The sequence below is a fragment of the Aspergillus terreus genome, genomic scaffold (assembly GCF_000149615.1).
Source record: "Aspergillus terreus NIH2624 scaffold_13 genomic scaffold, whole genome shotgun sequence".
Lineage (NCBI taxonomy): Eukaryota > Fungi > Ascomycota > Eurotiomycetes > Eurotiales > Aspergillaceae > Aspergillus > Aspergillus terreus.
This window is the reverse complement of record NT_165936.1, coordinates 516,301-532,356: the sequence shown is the minus strand read 5'-3', so window position 1 is coordinate 532,356 and position 16,056 is coordinate 516,301. Positions and strand designations below refer to the sequence as shown.

The 16,056-nt window shown below is 54.0% G+C and overlaps 5 protein-coding genes across 5 annotated transcripts; 2 read left to right on the top strand and 3 right to left on the bottom strand.

The window, feature by feature from the left end:
• Positions 1–895: 895 nt before the first annotated feature.
• Positions 896–1,990, top strand: ATEG_08680 (uncharacterized protein; the record flags this gene model as incomplete). Its single annotated transcript, XM_001217265.1, has 1 exon — positions 896–1,990. One exon carries the CDS (start codon positions 896–898, stop codon positions 1,988–1,990), a length of 1,095 nt encoding a protein of 364 aa, XP_001217266.1.
• A 512-nt stretch (positions 1,991–2,502) lies between these two features.
• ATEG_08679 (uncharacterized protein) lies at positions 2,503–7,388 on the top strand (the record flags this gene model as incomplete). Its single annotated transcript, XM_001217264.1, has 4 exons — positions 2,503–2,506; positions 2,645–4,083; positions 4,172–4,261; positions 4,362–7,388. 4 exons carry the CDS (start codon positions 2,503–2,505, stop codon positions 7,386–7,388), a joined length of 4,560 nt encoding a protein of 1,519 aa, XP_001217265.1.
• Positions 7,389–7,980: 592 nt separating this feature from the next.
• On the bottom strand, positions 7,981–10,877 carry ATEG_08678 (non-ribosomal peptide synthetase; the record flags this gene model as incomplete). Its single annotated transcript, XM_001217263.1, has 3 exons — positions 7,981–7,986; positions 8,019–8,150; positions 8,253–10,877. The coding sequence occupies 3 exons, from the start codon at positions 10,875–10,877 to the stop codon at positions 7,981–7,983; spliced, it is 2,763 nt and encodes a 920-aa protein (XP_001217264.1).
• A 1,027-nt stretch (positions 10,878–11,904) lies between these two features.
• ATEG_08677 (uncharacterized protein) lies at positions 11,905–12,407 on the bottom strand (the record flags this gene model as incomplete). The annotated part of the gene is made up of 2 exons (XM_001217262.1): positions 11,905–11,999; positions 12,128–12,407. The coding sequence occupies 2 exons, from the start codon at positions 12,405–12,407 to the stop codon at positions 11,905–11,907; spliced, it is 375 nt and encodes a 124-aa protein (XP_001217263.1).
• A 930-nt stretch (positions 12,408–13,337) lies between these two features.
• Positions 13,338–15,904, bottom strand: ATEG_08676 (uncharacterized protein; the record flags this gene model as incomplete). The annotated part of the gene is made up of 4 exons (XM_001217261.1): positions 13,338–14,293; positions 14,337–15,124; positions 15,178–15,304; positions 15,355–15,904. The coding sequence occupies 4 exons, from the start codon at positions 15,902–15,904 to the stop codon at positions 13,338–13,340; spliced, it is 2,421 nt and encodes an 806-aa protein (XP_001217262.1).
• Between the last annotated feature and the right edge of the window lie 152 nt (positions 15,905–16,056).

Genomic DNA, 16,056 nt, shown 5'->3' with positions numbered 1-16,056 from the left:
TCCGCCATGTGAAAAGCAGTAAACAATCCGCTTATCACCCGCTCCACCACCACCAAACCAACACCATCAACACCCACGTCTCATCCTTTTTTTTTTTTTTTTTCGACACGAAGCCTAGTTCTCTTCTCCTCAAATCAGTCGCCCCTCACCAATCATGAAGGTTAACATCAAAGAGTGGAACGCAGTCGCTACCTGGCGGTGGGATATGCCCGAGGATGATGTTTGTGGTATCTGTCGCGTTCAGTTTGATGGAACCTGTCCGACTTGCAAATTCCCTGGTGATGATTGCTCGCTACGTAAGTATTTGCATCTCCATCTTCAACCTGTGGTATTCGATCGGAATGGGTCCTAATCTCTTACAGTGCTCGGAAAATGCGGCCATTCCTTCCATATGGTGCGATTGTGGAGATGGATTCCCTCATGGGCTCAATACACTGACTCAGAGACTCTATAGCACTGTCTGATGACTTGGATCCAACAAGAAACGTCCAAAGGGCTCTGTCCGATGTGTCGACAGAGTACGTCAACATATTTGGTCCGTGTTCGCGGAGGGGTACTAACAATATACAGAATTTGAATGGAAGCAAAATGACGAGTGAATTTGCTGTGGACAGACAACTGCTTGCTCTTTATGGTTCCGGCGTCAAACGATACCCAGGCTGGTTTATTTGGAGTTTATCTACCTATCTTTACAGTCTTGCTGTTGTTATTTCGTGTCCGTGTGCTCCGGTACATCATGTACATCGTTGGATTTCCTCGGGCGGTCACCTGACCATATCGATAAGGAACAGGTGATCCGCTCCTGCTGAGCTTCAACAACACTCCATCAACCTTACTCCTGCTCTCTTTCTTCCTCTCCATGTCTTCCCTCAATATGTAACCATCCTCATCGGACATGTCTCTTCCAAAGCACACCACCTCTCCTCCCCTGTCATCCTCCCCTTCCAGACACTCCGTTCGCCGACCCGCAGATTCGAACCCACCGTCTCGCCCGCGGAGCATTGACCGACCGCCCACCGCTCAGCCCGTACATTCTCTTCCAGAAGAACACCACAGCTATGAACATGCGACACACTTTTCGTCTGTGATTCCCGAACATGATGGGCACGAAAAGTCGACCGAGATCCCGCGACCACCCTTCCAGCCGTTTTTCACTCTCATCGAGGACTCCAACACCTCCGAGTACTACCATCCCACAGTCCACTATATCTTTTCCGACGATGATACCGACATTGTGACTGAGGCAGCCCTGCGATCTCTTGAGACAGAGCAGGATAACTTCCCGGGCAGCGGGAAGGGTAAAACGAAGTCGACACGCGAGCCTCAACACTCACCGCTGGGCGGTGGAGAGGTCGCCCCGTATGAAGACGAGCTGGAGAGTCCGAGGAAAGAGCCCCTTCTTCCGCCTCCTGTTCCCGGTGTGAAGGATAATTACATCATTCTCGATATGGATATGATGCCCCCGACCGACGCTGGTGCTCCGGCCGCGCCTTTGGACCGACAACCTGAGGGCGGAATCGCAGGGTCTCCGGGGACACAGGAGACTCAACCTGCACCGCCGCATCGTTTCAGGGTGACTTCTGCCCATAGCCTTACGCCGGCCTGGCAAGTACTCAACACCGAACTGGTTTCAGCGCCAACGTTTGAGAATAACGCACCGGGGGAACAATCCGCGAATGGTGGGTTGATGCTCAAAATCCAAGGTACAGCTGGGCTGCCCTTTGTCATGCCCGGGAAGGATCGGGACAAGGAGAGAGGCGGACAGCGCTTGGAAGACATGATGGATCAGTTCTCTAAACGATTATGTGAATTAAGACAGGTGATCGACGCGGGAGAACCAGCCGGGCCCTCTGAAGAGCCATCGGATCAGCATGCACATCCGGAAGAGCCTTGTCTAGATAGTGCCCCGGGGAACCCCACGACTCAGGAAGACCAGGGAGATGTACATGAGCAAACGCCCTCTTATTTGGATGAACCGACTCATCCGTGATAGTACCTGCTGAATATATTCGTCCATTGCAAGATTCAATAGTAGGATGAATTGCGTAGTCTGGCATACTAGAATATATATCATAGAGAAGGCACCCACTTCACAGTATGCAGAAAAGGTGGCATCCAGAATAACCCTGCCAGATGCCAAGTCATAGATCAAACTACGCCTAAAAGCATCCCTCTCCGTCTGCATGTTGAACCTCTACTGGAACCTGGAGTAAACAAAAGAACCCCCAAACAGGTACCACTCACGTGACCGCACGTGTCCAGGGGTCATGCTGGCGATTCACATGATGCAATGCGGTCATAGTGGATGACGGATCAGCGTTATCGCTGTTGCTTATCACCACCGCCATGACCATGATGGATCTGTCTCCTTTGACTCCTCTCTAACCCTCAGTCTGGCTGAAATCTCTTCCATTTACCACTAGTCTCCAAGTGACTTACACGTCGAGCGTCTTCATACGGCCTGCGGTCTGTCCATCACCCTTGCCACCTCCCATGCTCGCTATGAGTAGCTGCCGCCTATCACTATGACTGCTTCCTCCAGACCTGCGGCGCAAACACAGATCGTTCCCGGAAAAGGGCTGGGGTTTATAAGCATGTTTATTCGGGATCTTGGTCGCTGAGCAAATTGCTAATCGTGTCATAGCCTTGGGGGCTTCTCTTCACAATGTCCTCAGTCGCCTCAAAGCGCACCCTCAAACCTACCCCGCAATCAACCTTGCCTACTCCTCCACCAGTCCCATCCAGAAACCAGTGACTATTCAGCTACCTGCAAACGGACTGCGTCTGCGCTTTGACGGTCCCGACCAGAGACTCCGACTTATCGAAGTCCTCGACTTCTCCAAGACGCCCCTAGTGTATAAGAGCCAGGAAGTGCTGAAAGGGGTAAAACCGAGTGAACTGCACGTGTCACAAGGACCTAGCTTTCGACATGTTTACAACCGCCTCTTTGGACCATCCTATCCAGGAGAATATATCCCTCCCGCAAATCAGTCCCCATATGGTACCTACGTGTTATCATACCCCGGCGTGGCCTTTTCTTTCCCTCTTCAACATTCGGCGTGGTCAGACCAATGCGATTTTGTAGCGTTGCTCTCATCCTCCGCAGCCATGCCCGCGACGTCGATGGCTATCTTCCAGGGCTCCTCTTGGCCAGAGGTTCGAGCCAAGCTGTTCACGCAACAGCCACAATACCCCCGATCGCCCGCCGTGGCGGGCAAGAACCGAGAGTCAGTGGCAGACGAGGTGGAGGAATTTCATGTCATGGGCGCCGGCCAGTTGGAAGTGATCCGACGATCGAGCCCACCCACGACGATCATGCTCTCAGAGACCACCCCGCAGGATCTGGTAGCGGAATTTGGGCCCCCAGACGCGATCTACCGTAAGAACGACCGGAGAATCTCGATCCACCGCGCTGCTGGCGGCAGCGGTGAGGCGCATTTCCATATGGGCACCTCTCCCGGTCGAGGGATCGAGGTGGCCGATACTGACCAATCGTCGAATAACAGCGTCTCAGATGACTCGGATGAAGAACTATCCCAACCGAATCTGGATCCGGCCTCTCTCCCAACTGAATGTTTCTTTAACTACTTCCATCATGGCTTCGATGCTTTCATCTCTCATCCTACCACCCCAGGCCCTGCATTCCCTGGGTCCAGCATGTCCGACCCTTCGCCTCCGTCACCTTCATCGCAGCTAGTGGTAACCAAGATTATCCTTCATGGGAATGTACCAGGCTCGTACCCCTTCAACCGCCACCGCCGCAGCCGTTGGAAGATCCACCTGGGTCCGTCCGGTGATACTGTTTCTTCTGAGACACGTTATGACGAGATTTCTGAACGGCTTCGCGATGTCTGGAAGGGGTCGTATTCCAGTCCTGCCGAAGAGCGCGCCCTGCAACGTCCTATGGTGCTGAACCGCGGATGGGGGGACAGCCCAGAGAGTAGCGTCGAGTTCCTCGGAGGCTGGGAAGAAAGCACTGGGAAAGGACAACGTATGGGACCTGAGAGCCATGATGGGGGATTGGGCAACACGGAGCTATTCGGGTTTCCTGGTCTTCTCTTCGAGGTGTTGAAGAACGGCGCGGTGAGCTGTTTAACAGTGTATTGATGTGGCGGTTAAATTTACGTTACGATCTAACAATGAGTATTGAATCATGCATCATAAGGTATAGATCAATTTGTTGAAGCCATTTGCATTGGTCCAGTATGAAATTTATGTGTTTGCGTATTACTGTAATAACAGCACTTCATTGGCCGGAGATGTAATATTACCCGCAACAGCTTCTTCGGCCGCATTATGGGAATCTCCGACAATCATCATCTCCATCACAACCACCACCGCCCACGCCATTGACCCCACAGAGAGGCGGGATATGCTTCAGCGGTAGTATGCCGGAACTGCCGCGGACGCTCACACGGTCCTGGTCGTCGACGCTGAAGCTTCCTAAGTCGACCTTTCCCGCACGCGTGACGCCGGCCGATCAAACGAAATACCTGCGACGATGCACCGACGACCTGTACGCCTGGCAGCGGCGCGAACGACCCGCTGACAGACCGTTCGTTCTGCACGACGGCCCCCCATACGCCAACGGCGACCTTCACGTCGGACATGCTCTCAACAAGATTCTCAAGGACATCATTTGTCGTGTGCAGCTGGGGTTGGGAAAGCGGGTGCGCTACGTGCCTGGCTGGGACTGTCATGGGCTGCCGATTGAGCTAAAGGCGCTCGACGCGCAGAGGGACCTGGGGAAGGAAGCGGACGGACCCGTCACGGCGGCGGTGATTCGGAAGGCGGCGCGGAAGCTGGCCGCGCGCACGGTGAAGGACCAGATGAAGGGGTTCCGCGGGTTTGCGGTCATGGCGGACTGGGAGAGCCATTGGAAGACGATGGACAAGGACTTTGAGAAGAGACAGCTGGGGGTGTTCCGGGAGATGGTTGAGAAGGGGCTGATCTACCGGCGGTTCAAGCCGGTGTATTGGTCGCCGTCGACGGGAACGGCGTTGGCGGAGGCCGAGCTCGAGTATAAGGACGACCATGTGTCGACGGCTGCGTTGGTGAAGTTTCCGCTGGTGTCCATCCCCACGCACCTTGCGCAGAACCCGTTGCTGCAGGGCAAGAAGCTGAGCGCGGTGATCTGGACGACCACGCCCTGGACGCTTCCGGCCAACGCGGTCATTGCGGTGCATGCGGATCTGCAGTACACGGTCGTCCAGTCGGAAGAGCATGGTCACCTGCTTATTGCGCAGTCTCGGTTGGAGTATCTCGAGAGCATGCTAAAGGAGGACCTGTCTGTTATCGTACCGTCTATTCTGGGTTCGGAGCTGGCTGACCAGACTACCTACCGGCCTATTTTTAAGGGGTCCAAGGCAGAGGACCAGCCGATCATCGCTGCGGATTTTGTGACTGCGGACTCTGGATCTGGTCTTGTCCACTGTGCCCCAGGCCATGGAATGGATGACTACGACGCTTGTGTATCTCGTGGGATTCCCGCGCTCGCTCCGGTCGATGACCATGGGAGATTCACCGACCTAGCGATGCCTGACGATCCTGCTCGGCTGAGTGGAAAGAGTGTCCTGGGCGAAGGAAACGACGCTGCTTTGGAGTACGTGGAATCGCAGGGCTATCTGCTCGCGAAACATCAGTACGAACACAAGTATCCGTATGACTGGCGGTCCAAGCTTCCCATCATTATCCGAGCTACTGAGCAATGGTTCGCCGATGTGGCTGATATCCGCGGTGCGGCCGTCAAAGCGCTGGAGGATGTGAACTTTGTCCCCGTTTCTGGAAGACAGCGACTGGAGAACTTTGTCAAGAACCGGAGTGAATGGTGTATTTCCCGCCAGCGCGCGTGGGGTGTACCTATTCCTGCTCTTTACCATAAGGGCACTGGGGAGGCTGTTCTGACAAAGGACACAGTCTCGCATATCATGTCTGTCATTGATGAGCGCGGGGTGGATGCCTGGTGGACGGACGATGCCGATGATCTCGCTTGGATCCCGCCAACATTGCGAGATGCTTCCGGACCTGGCTACCGTCGCGGGACGGACACCATGGACGTGTGGTTTGATAGCGGTACTAGCTGGACGGAGGTCCCTACGCCCTACGCCGACGGCTATCCGGCCGATGTTTACCTGGAAGGAACGGATCAGCACCGTGGTTGGTTCCAGTCGGGGCTGCTGACCTTCATTGCGCACCAGCTTGCCGCGGGACAGAGCACACCCCGTGCGCCGTTCAAGCACCTGGTTACCCATGGCTTTACTCTCGACGAGGAAGGGCGTAAGATGAGCAAGTCAATCGGAAACGTGGTACATCCGCAGACGATCATGGACGGAACTCTTCTGCCGCCCCTGAAGCCGAAAAAAGGCAAGAAACAGCAGGCAGATAAAGGCCCCGTTTACGACGCCCTTGGACCCGACGCGCTTCGCATGTGGGTTGCCAGCAGCGACTACACCCGCGACGTTGTGATTGGAAAGCAGGTCCTCCAAACCGTCAACACCAGCCTGCACAAGTACCGGGTGACATTCAAGCTCCTGCTCGGTGCGCTGTCCGACTTCCGCGTCGAGTCCCAGGTGCCCTACGAGCAGCTGCAGCAGTCAGACCGGATCGCATTAATGCATCTCGCCGAAATGGTTCGCACCTGCCAGAAAGCCTGCGCAAACTTTGAATTCTACAAAGCCGTGAACGCGATCAACCGCTGGGCTAATCTGGAGTTCTCCGCTTTCTATATGGAGACCATCAAAGACCGACTCTACACGTACAGCGAGAACAGCACGAGCCGACGCGCCGCCCAGACGACTCTCTTCCACATCTACCATTACCTGCAGGAGGTGTTGGCACCTATCACCCCGATGCTGGTGGAAGAGACCTGGGAACATACCCCAGAAGCCATCAAGACCCACTGCGAGCATCCCCTGCAGCGAATTGTTTCGGAACCCGTATCCGAATGGCAGAACCCGTCGCTGGAAACGGACTACCAGGATCTCATCGCTGTGCACTCTGCGATCAAGACCCTCCAGGAACAAGCCCGCGGCCAAAAGCAGATGGGATCGTCCCTCCAGTCCTTCGTGCATATTGTGCTCCCGGAGGGTGTTGCAGCGGCATCCGTCTTTCACCGGAATCTTGCCGAACTCCCTGATCTGTTCGTGGTCTCGTCGGTCACCCTGGCGGCTCATGGAGAGGAGTCGTCTGCGCTTGCTGATGTTGAATGGCAGTACAGCCAGGAGTACGAGCTTCCCAACGGACAGAAGGGAACGGTGTATGTGTATGCTCCGCAGGATACCAAGTGTCCCCGGTGCTGGCGGTATGTTGTGCCCGAGTCTCAGGGAGCGGAGGAGCCGTTGTGTGGACGATGTGAGGACGTTGTCCGGGAGCTCGAGGCAACGGGTTGAATGTATATCCACTCCATGTACTATATTAGACCTTGATGTAAACTAGCTGTTTCTGCAATCTTCAATCTTTCCGTACGGGCCAAACCACTAGACCCAAAATAACTACTTTATTAATAGTATTTCCATGGGACGTGGAGATGTCTGCAGTTTGGGATTGTTCTCTGTGCCAGTAGAGATCACCATCTGTTGTTCTGATACGCGTGCTACGTTCCTAAGGAATGGGATCTTCTGACTGTGTAGTCCACCGTCTTCCCCAATGTATGTCTGATCTATTGTCCTTAATTATTCTAGAAACCTGGTGTAATAATGCTCAAGTATAGTTCGAGTAAGCCCCTAGGTACCCATGATCTCTTCGGTCAGCGTCAGAATGCTCCTTCCTCCTCTGCCGCTGTTCTCTTATGGTTCTGAGAGATGCTGGAAGGCTGAAATTCAACCCATTTCCCATAGCCTCCTCTTCTAGACGTGATAAAACCCCTTGGACCTCCAGAATGCGAGGAACCGCCTGAGCTGGTCTGAACTAAACGGAATGTACTTGATATTAGGGGCATCCGTGAGAGCTTCGACCGTGTGGGTGGAATCATAGTGAGGCGTGTCACGACTTGTTTCAAAACGCGTCAGATTGCCGCAAACCTTTTCTTGTACAAGGGGCAGCAGTGGCATCAGCGGATTGTCCTTGTTCTTGGGATCCTGAAGCCGCTGCACCCAGTCCCAGTATGGAACACGCTGGACGGGGAAACCAGCGTCGTTGATGACCTCGACTGTCTTCTCTAGGTTGACTGAGTCTGCGGGATCTGGCGCCAGCAGGCTGAATGATCTTCCCAGATTGGCATTGTTTGCAGAAATATGGAGAATTGCGTCGCATACATAGTCCACGGTCACGTACTCCATTCGCTGTTTAGGGAGATGTGGAAAGGCCCCGATCTTGATGGATCCCACCATCAGTCGAGCGAAAAAGTCGTCGGGATTTCCTGCGCCAGTTCGCGAGTCGCCAATGACGAAGCCCGGCCGGTATATGATGGTTGGGAGGCCACGGGCTCGAGCACGCCGCACCATTTGCTCGGACGTCCACTTGCTGGCAGCATACCCGATGTCGTATGGGAGACCTTTCAGATGTGGCTCGAGAAGGTCGTCTTCCAGACACTTCCGCGTACCGAGAATGAGTCCTGTGGGCCCCCAGGCATCAATGCTGGAGGAAAAGTGGAAGGACTTCCGTCTTCCCGCGGCTGCTAACCGGAGTGCATTTCGTGTGCCAACAACGTTGGGCTCGTAATGCGCCTCGTATGGCTCGCAGAAGTTGACTCGAGCTGCGAGGTGGAATACCGCGCTGGCCCACTGGGAAAGCCAAGCGAAGTCGTCATCTGAAAGCCCGAGATTGTCCTCGGCGATGTCTCCATCAAGCACCGTGAGCTTATGTATACACTTCGACGTCTCCTCCAACAGGTTGTATCGCTCCATTGCGTGTTCGACTCGTTGAGTAGGACTCATGTTGTTTCTTCCGCGCACGAGGCAGACGACTTTCTTTACCATGGGATGTCGAAGAAGTCGAGATAGGAAATGCACACCGACGAATCCAGTCGCTCCAGTCATGAAGACACGGCCTTCGTCTTCGGAAGCCCATTGTGGTGTAACTGGAACCTCGTCTGCAAGATGAGAGTCTGCTTTCCATTTATCGCACTGGTGCGTCGCCACAGCACCTTCAGCAAACTCGTTCAAGTATGTCACAAAGTCCTCGAACCGAGAGTTTTCGTGAAACGCTCTCATTGACATGGTCTTGCCTGTCTCGCCGCGCAGTCTGCTGATCAATTTCGCTGATTGTATCGAGGACCCTCCGAGGGCGAAAAAGTCGTCTCCGTCGTCAATTTTCGGGACACCAAGGACCGATGCCCAGAGCTCTCGAACGACGGCGGTTAGTGCGGAGTCTTGGGTCGTTTCGTCGGCCTTTCGTTTGCTGTATTCGTGGCGCTCCCAGTAGAGCTGTTCTAGGTGTTTGATGTCCACCTTGTTGTTGGCTGTCAAGGGAAACTCGGGAACAAACAGGATGTCCCGAGGTATCATATACTGAGGCATCCGCTCTGAAGCCCACTCCAGCACTCGCCGCTTGGGGAGGCCGGACGTCTTGCTGACGACAAAAGCAACCAGAAACGGGTCTGCCTGTTCTGGGTTTGCTAGCTGGGTCACGACCACGGAGGTGAACCAGTCACTAGACAGCAACTTCTGCTCGACCTCCTCCAGTTCGATACGGAACCCACCTTGTTTAACCTGTCGATCTACCCGCCCAAGGAAGTCCAGCTCCCTAGCTGAGTGATCTCGCCAACATGCCCGATCTCCCGTTCGATAAAGACGGACGACATCCGGTGTCTCGACACCTAGGTCATGACCAGGAATCTCCAAGAAATGCCGTGAATTCTCTTCTGGCCGTCCGAGATAGCCTGGTGACAGTCCAGGGCCTCCAATAAAGATTTCACCCGGGCTGCCGCTGGATGTAATGGCATGGAGTTGCTCGTCAAGAAGAAAGATCGAGGTATCACCGACCGGTTTGCCGATTCCGATTCGATGCCGCTTGGCCTCTTCCGGCGTCACGAGCTGCATGGAGGAGAATGTCGTTGTCTCGGTGGGGCCATAGGTGTTCCAAAGGCGCGCGGGAGGCCCGCCAGATTCCAGCACTGTCCGCATGGCCGACGGACTAGCCACTTCGCCCGCAGTGAGGACCTCGAGAACATTCCGAAAGGCCGTGGGACAAGCCAAAGCTGTGGCGGCAAAGAGGGACGAGGTGAGGAAGACGACGCTCAATTGTCGGTCATGGATAAAATCCCGAAAGGCAAACGGGTCGAGCACGGTTTCTCGTGGAACAACAACGATGGTTGCTCCGGACAGGAGTGTGGCCCAGACCTCAAAGAGCGAGATATCAAAGCCCGGGTTGTTGATCAAGGCCACCCGGTCAGTCTTTTGGAACGGCGTAACAGGGCTCTTGGTTGCAAGATGAGCAAGACTTGCTGGCGAGATTTGAACCGGTTTCGGCTTTCCGGTGGACCCGGATGTATAAAGGATGTGGCTGCGACGCATGTCGCTTGCCTTAAAGTCCTGCTCTTCACCATTGGGCTGACCAATTTGATGGTTGACAGGAGTCTCAAGAGACAACGGGATAACCGTCAAGTCTGGGTCGTCCAGGTCAGTGCCTGTGACGACATAACGGGCCTGGACGTCGTGTAGCATCTCCTGGATGCGAAGACCGGGCAAACTGGGATCCAGAGGGATGCAAGTCAAGCCCAGCAAAAGAAGAGCAACCTGGGCAATCACCAGTTCGATCCCAACCCCAAACACCACGCCAACCGGCTCTTCAGGCTCTAAGGGATGCTCCTTGATGGTACGAGCCAGCGATTCTGCTCTTTTCAAGACATCATTGTATGTCAACGAACGAGACTCGTCTTCAACGGCCACATTATTCGCCTGTTTGGCGGCAATGCTGGTGAAGAGCTGCTTCATATCCATAGCGGCGATTCAAATATAAAGAAGAAACTCAGAAGTCGAGAAGGAATGCTTGTGTGTCAATCGTAGTCTTCGTGGCTTGAGCCAAATTCTTTCGCACAATTCTATATCAGAAGAAATGATTGTCAACCCCATTAGCCCCGGATGGCAACCCTTTTATAACCCGCTCTTTATCCTAGGAAAGACGTCAGAGTAAAACGGAATCTTGGCCAATATCTGGTTGATGGACACGTGAGAGAGTCGATACTATACAATGATTTCCTATTTCGGTATCTCGCAGACAAAAGCAAGATGATCGGGATGCTAGTCAACTCTGGCTATGTATATCCATCCTATAAGCAGGGAAAAATAAGCCACATTCAGAAAACAGATGAAATCATGGACTTACTCTTTCTGGGGGAGTATTACGATATACCTGTTTCCGACACGCCACCAACGCTGGCATACTAGTACTTCGGAGTGGCTTTATCCAGCCACGCCACGTCAAAAGACCAAAATGTTCAGCTCAAAGCACATTTATTGACTGTGAAGTTGCCTAGCCCATGCTAGCCTGTCCTATGACGACCGGTCCTTAGACTGTTTCCCCCCGAGGCCAGAGGCAGAGGGGTGGGGATAGCGAGGAACATACTAGTGATGCTAGTATCTCAAGAAGCCTGTTTCTGCCAGGCTCATTCCTCGTTCGCTCCTAATCGTAGCCTGTCCGCCTCAAAAGACAGAAGAACTTGTGATTCAAGACTAGGCACTTCGTTCTCCTGGCGCCTGGACATATCTATCACACGAGTTCCCGTGTGGCAAAGAAACTGAGGACCATGAGTGGTAGGAACCAGATCCCTAAACCTTGGGGCGCTAAACCATTTAGAAAATAGTCATGTCTTGCTCTGGAGATGTTTTCAAGGCATGCTAGCGGCTGATTGCCAACATGGGTTCGGGCTTTCGTCCACAATCACCCATTACCGACGGATTCTGATCGCACTTTAGAGGGAAGTAGAACAAACCCCATTCTCTTATTGACTGCAACCGGTCTGCGTAACTACGAACAAAAGAGAAGCAAAGACAAGATCACAATAAGCACACCCCCTTGTATTTCTTCGTCCGGACCGCGCTGTCTCCCAACTCCCATATCCACTGGTACCCATCAGCACCTAGGACATCCCGGAACACAATAATAGTCCGTTAGGAGGAGATGCAGGTGCAGACACTAGAATAGTGCCTGTCAGCAAGCCATTGACTCGAAAAGACAGAAGTAGACTCACTCATCACTGGCACGGTATCCACCAGCATGTCCCTCAGCAACGCACTAAAGACATCGTCAGCTATGTCAAACCCACGAGGCACATCTTCGACGTGCACATTGACCTGACAGGCCTCATTGCCACCAAAAGCACATGTCCAGCCTGCGCGCGCAACCATCTTCTCGGTGCGGCGTTCCAGCTCGGCGATGCGGCCCTCCAGCGGGGTGGGGCTGGGTGCCGCGACAGCCACGGAGGACAGGGAGAAGAGGAGGGTGGAGGTGATGATCTCGGAGAAGTGCATTGTGGTGGGTTGTAGGTGTGAAAGATTGATGGTGAAGTGTTTGGGTGATGGTTGAGTAATTGACCTTGACGGAGTGCCTGTTGTAGTTGTTGGTGATGGGACTGAAGAGGGAGATTTTGGGGCTATTGATGTCCTCGCTGGCCTGTCTGTCCAGAATTTCATATCTAGTATGTCGTGTTCGCAAGATGAGGGTATCCAGTTGACTGTCCTGTTGTCCTGTTGTCCTGGTTGTCATGCTGTACGAGACGTACTAGGCTTATTCGTGCACAGTCCTGTCTTCGTTGATGCCTTGCCTACTAAGCGTATACTCCCTTCGTTTGTGTAGACGGACGGAGAACGGCCTGGAGGAAGCCTATTTCCGACTGCACAGGCACAGATGAGTCTCCGTTGTGTCGGAATGCTACGTCTGTAACCCATCGTGGCAGCGAGTATGTAGATCGTGGTCATACACGCTCTTGCTGTGCGACAATACGAAGCCGAGCAGAAGAATGGAGGCAAATCTGAAGAAACAAGAAGCAGTAGTGGTCACACGCTTCGTGTACTTAACTGGATAGTGAGGTCTATAGAAAGTGGATGCGGCTTGGCTATACAGAGATCGAGAATAAGCATCGCCAAGAGGAAAAGGCATTGCCGATCTTCGTCTTCTAGGTAGCACAGATCGACGCAAGGTATCTTGTAGCCAATGATCACGGTGTCTAATAATTAGTATTGATGATATCGTTAACAAAGGCAGTCGACGGACATGCTAGTGATGGGTATCTTCTAAGCTCTATACAAATGATGAACTGAACGTTCTGCAACGTGTTTCCAACCGGCCCTCCTTCAGTCAAGTGAACTCCCGATGTATGCCAAAGACTCCGTTCCAACCTGTCCTCCCCCAGTCAAATGAGTCCCGATATATGCCAGACACTCATCCCAACCGGCCCTTCCTCAATCAAGTGAACTTCCGATGTATACCACACACTCAGTGACCCAGCTGTCAGGATCACCCCAAGACTTTTGGGCTGCAGAGGCCCTATCCTGGCCCGCAACCACCACTCTCTTCACCTGCACATTCGTTTCGGCCTCCTTTGCAATCACTCGCCCAGCACGAATCACCACCTGTCGCCATATCTCCTTGTGCACAGGCCTTCTTGCCCGCAGCAAGACTGGTTGCATCACCGTCGTCGCAAATCCCCAGGGCAGGCTCTTGGTCCGGAACTCCACAGGCCGCATCCAAAGAACCTTCCCGTCCAGCTCAATATCGTAGTAAGAAAAGATCCCGCAGATCCGAATATGCTGATCCCGACTCAGTTTCAGCGGCTTGGGAAGCTGAGGTGCCATGTGCGGCCGGTTGTTGTGATCGATGGGGCGTATCGCTGCCTGAATCAGAGGCACCGGTACATGCAGGTTGGCTTGGAATTCTTTGTAGGCTCGTACTCGTTTCACGATGCGGTCTCTCGTAATAGGATGCTTCATAGCTTCCATGATCTGTCGCTTGATTTGCTCCCTCACAGCCTCCTCTCGAATGGCCTCTTGTCTCTGAGCCTCTTTTCTCATAGCATCCTGTCTCATAGCCTCTTGTCTTCTGAGTTCTTCTCTAAAGGCTTGGTCTCGCTCGTATTGCTCCCTTGCCAGTCTCTCTCGGAACTCTGGCTCCCTTATGATCCACTCTCGCACAGGCCCCCGCATGTAGATGGGGTTGGCGCAGCTCATTTTGATGATGATGTTCTGAGGATGGATTTGAGAACGAATGTGGGTGTAACGAACGTGGATGTAAAGATTGTGGTATGGATTGTGGTTGTGATGGATGAGTTGGATGAAGCTGGAAGAGGGGGAAGAGAGGGAAGAGTGGCAAAGAATGACAAATCGCGGCATGGTGACGCTATTCGCGACGTCAGAGAGGGCTATACAGACGTCACTCAGGCTGCCTTTCCCCCCCGCCAAAACACATCTGGTAAAAGGCTGCCTTCTCTTTCAGCGCCGGCACGCCTCGCAGGAAGCCCTCCAGGGGACAGAATCCATTTGTAGCCGTCGAACAGCCGTCGTTGCCTTCCAGTGGCACCGGGGCCCCGTTCAGCATGAAGCGGATGTAGGTCGTAGCGTCGTGTAGCGCCGACAGGTCAGGGTTCTCGTACATCGTCTCATCGAGCGCATCGAACGTAGTCGTCGACGGACATTTCCACACCTCTGTAGCTAGATGTGCGCCATACGGCGTGATCTGTTCTAACTGGAAGGTACGCGGCACGGCGTGGTCGACCTCCGCTGGCAGCCCTGTCGGCGCCTGGAAATGCGTCAACCCCAGCGCCGTCAACACCGTGACAATCAGATCGTCGTGCGTCATATCCAGGTACAGTGGCTGATGCAGGGGGAACGTTCCTGGGTCGCCGGTGACGGTGGCATTGATGCTCGTGTCGCTCGTGTGGATGACATGCCCCGACAATCGCGCCGCCAGCTCGAGCACGTACCCGATGCCCTGTGCGCGTCCAGACGACGAACCAAACCCAAAGCCCGTGTACATCTGCATGTCGATGCTGTAGGCGAAGTCGCGCCATTCCTGCGTTGTGAAGACACCGCAGAACGAGGAGCTGCCCAGCGCTTCGGTCTCCATGGGACACAGGGCGAGCATGGTGTACACGTCGGAGATGGTGAGATTGAAGTTCGCTGGGAGAAACTGCGCTAGGCGGGAACGTGTGCCGCGGAGGGACCGATTGGTGAAGATCTTCTTCAGCTTGTCCCTGTGGGCGTTAGTGAGGGACACCGTGCATGGGGTCTGATATGTGACACATACCCCGCAGAGACTCCCTGACAGGAGGGGTTCGTTGCGAGGGTGTTGTTGAACCCAAGACCTTCAGGTGTGATGACCAGATCGTACTGAGCCTTCGACGAGTCTGTGTGGATATCACCGAAGAAGCCACCTGCGAGTCATCAGTGGATCGTTCTCGAATCTACGGACCAACGCACGTACTCGCCCACGCCTGGGTACTCTCCACAATGCGGTCCATATCCGTACTCCGGAAGATTGGCTTTGCCCGTTCCGTCCCATTCGGATGGACGTTGAACGACTGGTCCCAGCGGGTCGTCCCGGGCGGAGCTCGATACAATAAGCGCCCATACTGCGCCCAGAAGTGTGCTCCCGAGGTAGTCTCCGTGGCCGAACCGGGGGGAATCAGCACCTCCTCGCCGAGAAGATATCGCCAGGAGTTCAGGAAAGACAAGGGTCCTGTGCCGACGGTGTCTGTGTTGTGGGTGGTCATGTAGTGTTGAATTTTCTCAAAGAACTGCTCCATACCCAGTCCTTCGTAGTCGACTGGTCGTGGGTATCGCTCGGCGTGTCGGTGGAGGACGTGTACTTGTGACAGTTCACATCCTCGAGGGATGCCTTTGGGGAGCCCAAAGCCAGGAGCATCTTTGTATGGGCTGTGGACAGACCACGACCGAGTGATGTCGAACGGGGAGGGTTCTGCAGAGGATGTAATCACGGGGAGAACGAGACCGAGGTAGAAGAGAGGGAGCATGGTGATGGATAGGAAGGAAGAAGAGTGAGGATGTCTAGGGAGTGTGTGGGTGAGAGGGCTGGTATTTGTAGTGAAGAAGACACGAATGCATCCATCTACTCCTTGCCTGAGACAGGAGGCTCTCTCCCTCTCCTCGCATCAAGAATGGATCA